At 38.4% G+C, this 7572-nt stretch overlaps 1 protein-coding gene across 1 annotated transcript; it reads right to left on the minus strand.

Moving 5' to 3' along the window:
* Positions 1-623: 623 nt before the first annotated feature.
* Positions 624-5244, minus strand: vsx1.S (visual system homeobox 1 S homeolog). Its single transcript, XM_018265130.2, has 5 exons — positions 4779-5244; positions 4112-4190; positions 3637-3760; positions 2583-2763; positions 624-2022 (listed from the first exon to the last, which is right to left on the minus strand). Exons 1-5 carry the CDS (start codon positions 5158-5160, stop codon positions 1766-1768), a joined length of 1023 nt encoding a protein of 340 aa, XP_018120619.1. The 5' UTR covers positions 5161-5244; the 3' UTR covers positions 624-1765.
* Positions 5245-7572: the final 2328 nt, after the last annotated feature.

Raw genomic sequence — 7572 nt, forward strand, 5'->3', positions numbered from 1 at the left:
GTTCAAGACATAACCGTGAAAAGGCTATGAAAAGAGCCCAACATTATTACAATATATTTTACAAACCATTAAGATAATTACAAAACATGTGCTATTATTTATTTACAAAATATAGATTTTTTTTTTAGAACTAGAAATAGAAATAATGAGATGGGACAGTAGGGGCACGTATCTTATATACTGTATGTAACATTTGCACACTGCATCCACTTAAAGTCACAGTACCAATGTCCGCTGTTATCTGAGCTTAATGGAAACATATAAAACAACAACAGGAGCTGGAACGAATATATTATGTCAGAGCTACATCTTTATCTGGAAGGCCTGGCACTTATTTTTCAATAAAATTATTTTCATGAATTGTATTTCTGTTTCTTTGATTTATTTCAAATTATTTGTGCACGCACTGAATTATGGAGCAAAAAAGTTGTACAGTATTGGGACTGTTATCCAGAATGCTTGGGACTTGGGGGCTTCCGGATAACAGATCTTTCTGTAATTTGGATCTTCCTATCTTGTCTACTAGGAAATCGTGTTAACATTAAATAAACCCAATAGGCTGGTTTTGCTTCCAATAAGGATTAATTATATCTTAGTTTGGATCAAGTACAAGGTACAAGTCAGATTTTATCTCAACATTTTCTACACTTATTTATTATTACTTTTTCCGAAAATTAGCTTTGCAGGAAAAAATTCGATTTTCACAATTTTTTCAGGTTTTTCACCCAGAAATGTCAATTTCTTACGCTTTTTTTGCCTGAAAACTTCGGGGTATTGCATGATACCCAGTGCACATAAAAAATTCATTGGGACTTCTCCCGTTGACTTATATGCAGCCTCGACAGGTGCTGGATTTGCTAATTCAGACTTTTCCATCCTCTGGGTTTAATAAATTCCGAAAAATTTGTGATTTTTTAAAAGTCAGATTTTATGGAAAAAAAAAATCACAAATTTTTCGAGATTTATGCATTCGGGGGTTTAGTAAATAACCCCCTAAGTGTAAAACATGTTTTGTATTAGAATAACAAATTCAATATTTTCTAACTGTGTAATAGGAAGGCTTTAACTGAACTGTGATACTGTATATAGCGAGTTCAAAGCTGTAGAGAGTTTACAGAGCTCCATAGACAAATGACATGAAAAAAAAACCACCGCCTTTGTATCCGAAAAATATGAGGATAATAATAAATTGACTTGGGTTGGAGTGGAGATTAAATTGTTATCAGAAAGATGCCAGGGGATGCTGGGAGTACTAGTACAACAGTAGCATAAATAAGTGTGGAAAGGAGGTACCAGTACACAGATACTGTTAATCACACAGTATGTTTGAGCTATACAGCCATATTGGTTAAACACTTGAGAAAGTGCCTGTGTAGCCTGAAACATGTTGTGTTCCTGCATCGTTAGGACCCCCATCTAACGCTCGCCCTTTCTGACCAATGTCCAATTGCCGTTATTAACAGACAGTTGCCCTTCGTTCCTCCAAACATACTGAATGGCGTACAGCAGCCTTAATTAAATATAGCCTTTAATATGCTATTGCTATTTCATTCCAACTGCAGCTGTTTATATTATGCACCAATAAATTGATCTCTGACCTGAAAATTCTTTCAATAAAAAATTTAAAAAATGCATTAAAAAATCTGATAATATCAAAATAATTCTACAATAATGAGTGTCCATGATTGTTTGATGTTTTATCATCAGCAGAGCACCCATTTTTTTCTCATTATCGACTTCTCGTCCGAGCTAAGTACCACCCTGTTCAGTGCTCACTGTCAGTAAGGTTGCTCTGACTGTCTCTAATGGAGTTGTGTCTCACGCTAGATTGGTTCTCTTGTTTTGCCGTGCTTGAGAGATCAATGGCTCTCTCTTCTGAAATGTCCATTGAGTTGCTCTGTTGCTGTGGGCTTCTGTGGGATTCAGAATGTCGGCTTGTGAAATCATCTCCCTTGGAACGCTCTATTGCAGGGTCATCGGCGTCCGCTTTCCTGGTTATGTCAACAGACTTTGTGTGCATCCCTGTGAAGACATAGACATGTACCTACTTAGGGTTAAAGTTGCCGGTTTCATTCACACAAAAGGAAAAAAGTGGCATCTGCGCAACAAAATCTTTCAGTTATATAATACAGGACAAAATGAAAAATTTGCCAAAATCAATTTGCTGTAGTCAGTCAAATTTGCTTCTATTGGTTTGATGGTAATTTCTCAGTATGAAAAATCCTGGTGTATATACGTATATGTAATTGGAAAAAGAAGTGCTCCTTATAGGATCCAAATGTTTGGTTGAAGATCAACAATATTTGGCGGAATTGCACCAGATCTCATCACTTGTATCTTTTAATAAGGTATACATATCACCTTATCCATGCAAACTCTGTAACTGGACATATATATGTTGACTACCACTAATAATGTGCAGTTACACAGACATTGTGTCCATGGAGCAGACATTGGTTTTCACAGCACAAGATTGATTATAGCAAATGTCTCATTATTGGCTCTGTGCTTTACACCACCGGGGAAGAGGAGTGTGTATGTCAAAACTTTGAAATCGTCTTTAATGTAAAAAAAGTGCTTACCGAGAAGCCATGGAGCACAGGAACCTACAAGTCCATTCTTGGCTGAGTTGACGATGGATTCAGGTAGTGGAATGGAGTGTCTCACCATTGCTCCATAGAGACCATATTCTGCCATAACACTGCTTCTCCCCCAGCACTTCTCACGCTTCCTCCACTTAGCTCTTCTGTTCTGGAACCAGACCTGCAACAAGAAGCCCAGAATGATAATTAGCCTTTATTTCTATATGAGATAAAGCTATACTGAATGTAACCACAATGTAACCTACATCAGTGGTCCCCAACCAGTAGCTCACAAGCAACATGTTGCTCACCAACCCCTTGGATGTTGCTCCCAGTGGCCTCAAAGCAGGTGCTTATTTTTGAATTCCAGGCTTGGAGGCAAGTTTTGGTTGTATAGAAACCAAGTGTACTGACAAACAGAACCTCCTGTAGTCTACCAGTCCATATAGGGACTACCAAACAGCCAATAACAGTCCTTATTTGACATTCCCATGGACTTTTTCATGCTTGTGTTGCTCCCCAATTCTTTTTTACATTTAAATGTGGCTCAGGTTGGGGACCTGCATGAACCACAACATATGCCGTGTATTCTGTTCATTGAACTACCAGGTTGAAAGAATTGCATATGGCTTTATATTATAATTGTTGTATAAATCACTCTACAGGACTCAGAGTTAACAGATATGCTTTTTATATATTCTTTGTACCAAAGTGATGCCAAAAAATCCTCAAAATGCTCATAATACACTTTGTTTGTTTATGTGTTAAGGCATAATGCTTTATGGGACTGTTCTCCTAGGAGAATTAAAATTCTGTTTATGTACATGCTGATATCAGTGCTTTACTTAAAACGTTAATTTCTATGGATGATATTGGAATTGTATCATTCCATACAATGCAAATTAATAGTGTGACATGGCATGGGGGGAAGAATCAAATGGGAGCGTTGTCTTCAAAATTAAACAAACTTTAATTAATGAAATCATAATCAGCATGGCCACAGTCCTAAGCTAACTGATGATTGCCTTACTTATTAAAGAAAAAGTCAGTCTACCTGTATTCTGTCCTCAGGGAGCTCTGTCTTTAGTGCTAACATTTCTCTGGCATAAACGTCCGGATAATGAGCTTCATTGAAAGATTTTTCTAATTCCTCCAGCTGATGAGCAGTAAACACAGTCCTGTAGGAAAAAGCGCACGTTTAGCTATTACTGATAGTCAGCCTCGCCAAATAACTTTCTCACCAGTTATTGTTACAGTTAAGGAAAAATGAAAAGAAATTCAAATTCATTGACAGATATATTTGAAATATTCTGTGCCAAATAATATGCAGATTTGATTAATTATCCAGATATATAAAGTAACACTCTGTTCTAGGTAAACATTTTGGCTTTATGTTTTAACTTATAAATAATAACTACCACTGAGCATAACTGGTTGTTATCTAGCTATTGGGAAATACTTCTAGTCCTAGAATTCTTACTAAAATAACATATTTTAAACATTCCAACAAGGTGCATTTTTTGTGTTACCTGTGTCTTCTTTTCTTTCTTTTGGATTGGGAGCTGGATGCCTTCAGATCATTTTTATCCCCCAGTATACTGTCATCATCTATGAATAAAACAGCAATTTGTAAAACGTTGCAGCGTGCAGTAAAGGGGGTGCATGTATATATGTGTATATGTGTTTGTTATATCACTTTACTACAACAACTGTTGAAAAAGAGACAATTCTAAATCTGATCATTAACAAGGAAGCTGAGATTACCAAGTGTGCATTAAGGAAAGAGAAAGGGATGTCCAAGTGCTTATTCAGCACCACCAAAGAGTCCTTTAAGCTGGACAGCTCACTTATAAGCCTTCCATTTGCTCCCTGTAACTTTCTCCTGCTGGGGTCTGCCAGCCTCCCTCAACTAAATTCTATGGCAATGTTCATGTACAGAATCTTTGGAATTGTACTATATGCGTCTCTTTTTATTATTTGATCATTTTATTATTACTTATTTTTGGAAATTAGACGTACTATTTTGCTTTAGTCAGTGATAAGGGTATACTATTCATTCATAGAAAAAAATAGATATATAATAATAATAACAACCCAGAAACTTGATTAAAAAAATAAAATTCTTTATACTTGAAGTGCCTCTAAGATGAATATCAACGTTTTGGTCATATGCAGAAAGGAAAGTTTCGATGTTACCTGAGATGTTTTCCTTGTGCTTGTCTGACGCGTGGAGATACTGGTGGTCCGCCCTGGGCTGTAGAAAAGGGATATGAGTTGGGAGAAGGCATGTAGTCCCAGGGGGCTGCTGAGATGCAAAGCCGCACAGAAAGCTCAGCCCAAGTGGGAAAGAGCCATTCGACAGGGCTACCCCACCTAGACTGGCTCCTCGACCCTCACAGCTGGGCAGAGATACTGATGGGGGCTGCAACTCTGTTTCCAGACCAAGCAGGTCAGTGATGGCAAAACTTTTGGATCTCATTGCAGGTCCATGGAACCTCCCCAGTTTCTCATTTCCCACACTGGGTGCCAGGATCTTCCCCTTTGATTTTGCTTCTGAGATGTCATCTCGCCCGGTCATGTCTCAGTTATTGTAAGTCTACTTTCTCCTTCTAGTTGATCTGCAGTATGGAAGAAGCCAGGACTCTCTTGGGGGTTTTATGTAGCTCCCCAGCCTCAATTATCTGTTGGACATGCCCCTCACACAGGGCATGGACAGGGTCCCACCTCCTCCCTTGCAATCCCAAAGGATTAATTGGCACTAATTTCTAACTCCCCCAATCTGATAAATTCCCTGGCTCTAACCTCACGGCACCTCCCCTGTCTCCCTCCCTCCTCCCCAGCCAGCTCCCTGTGGTCATTCCTTTTTCGTCCAGAATGACAGATTTCACTTAACTTTACATCTGTTGAGGGGACCTTTTGTCTATTAGTGAATGGCATATAGGGACCTAACACAGAGAGTTAAAACTCCTCCTTTCCATTCATGTCTGATTGATTCTGACACATAACTACCAGACCCCAATAGGGGGTACTAATATTACCAACACCATCAGAAAAGGAAAGGATTTCATTTAACCCCAAACAACTCAGGTGACCTGCATTAGAACTGCAATGTACTTTACCCTTGGGTGACCAAAATATTTTGTCACAGGGAAGGCCTAATTTGGCCAATTTAGATCTCATGTTTTTTTAAATTCTTATGTTTTTTTCTCTTTTTAACCCAGGTTAAAATCAACACCATATTTTTTTCAAATATGCAGACTCATTCTATTGAATATTAAATACTGGGATATTTCATTTATTATTGTTAATAAAACAAGAGCTGACAATAAAAAGTTTTTTTTTTCTTCATGTTTCCAAAAAAAGTTCTAATGGTGTCCATTGTTTATTTAAATATTAAACATGATCTATCCTAGAGCCTTCTAATAAGTTGATAGTCCCCTCTATTTTCCCATGTAGGAATAAATGGGACAGACGAGTCCATGCAAAGTATATGTACTAGGCTACCGGAATCCACAGGAAGTGTGCCACTGAGATTCCAGTATTCAGATGAGGCATTTACTGCTCTAGTACATGGAATTTAATATATATTTTTGACATCTCCATATTGCTGTGGTCATGGGGGTTGGGGAATATATATGAAAATAAGTTTTTTATTTTCACAATACACAGACATGTCCATGGAAACCACAGATTGACAGCTGGAAGTAGATCAGAGTTGAGTGGGTTCTTTGGATAACACCAGTAAGTAAAGCCATACATAGAGCCACAGCTGAAAGTGTGAGTTTACTCCAGAAAGAGATTTACCAAAAAGTGATTAAAAATTCAAAGCCATTTATTAGGACATACAGATGAAGACCTGTCGCGTTTCCTGCCTATTGGGGCACTTACTCATGGGCACCCCTAAACATTCCACTCCAAGTATCTATTTCCATACAGACTGTTCCAATCACAGTTATGAAAACAAATTACCACTTTAAGTATCCATACAGACTGATCCATGGTGAGTGACAATAAAGCCCACACAAAGGCAAACAAAGAATATGAAATATATATAAAGATACATATAATATATATTTTTCAAATTTATATATTTTTCATATTTTTTGTTTGCCTTTGTGTAGGCTAAATTGTCACTCACCATGGATCAGTCTGTATGGAAATAGATTAGAGTGGTAATTGTTTTTACAACTGTGATTGGTTGAGGTACACACTGTTTTGAAGAAATAAGGTAGGGATCCACCAAATCCAGTCCTTTTTTCAGCAGGATTCGGATTTGGACTAATCCAAGAGCCTAGCTGAACCAAATTCAAGCCCTAAAACAGCATCCACACCAGCAATTTCCAACTGTTAATTTCCAGTCTCTTGGAGGATTCTGTTTTTTTTGCCAAATCCAAGGAAGAGGATTTGGGATTTGGCAGAACCCCGATTATCAGGGTTTGGTGCATCCAGAAAGTAAAACAAACTTCTAACAATTTTTTTCACCTCATTTCCATATTGTTGTTTTATGGCCACCTGTTGAAAAATAGAACTTGCGCCAAAATTTGTATTATTTATACCTTTATCAATCTAATGTTACCTTTCTGATCATGCCCAGCAGGACCGCCATCAGAAATCGCAGGGCCCCATACGACAAAATGTCCTCGGCCACCTGGGCTGCGCCCACCGCAAGCCCCACCTACAGGTCTGCCCTCCCCAACCCACAGGTCCGCCCCCCACCACACAGTAAAAAAACAAAAAAAATATTGGTGGCTAGGGTTCCCACATGTTAATAAAAATATATTGGTGGTCAGGGCCCCCCATAAAAAAACATTTGTGGCCAGGGACCCCCCATTAAAAAATATTGGTGGCTAGGACCCCACAAGAGAAAAAAAAATTGGTGGCCAGCCCCCCCCACATTATAAGAAAATTGGTGGCCAGTGCCCCTTAAACGTCCATGCCTTCCCAAAGTGAGCAGCTCTCACAAAGGGGCCCGGATAATCAAGTAAGTGTG

This window comes from Xenopus laevis, chromosome 5S, assembly GCF_017654675.1.
Source record: "Xenopus laevis strain J_2021 chromosome 5S, Xenopus_laevis_v10.1, whole genome shotgun sequence".
Taxonomy (NCBI): domain Eukaryota; kingdom Metazoa; phylum Chordata; class Amphibia; order Anura; family Pipidae; genus Xenopus; species Xenopus laevis.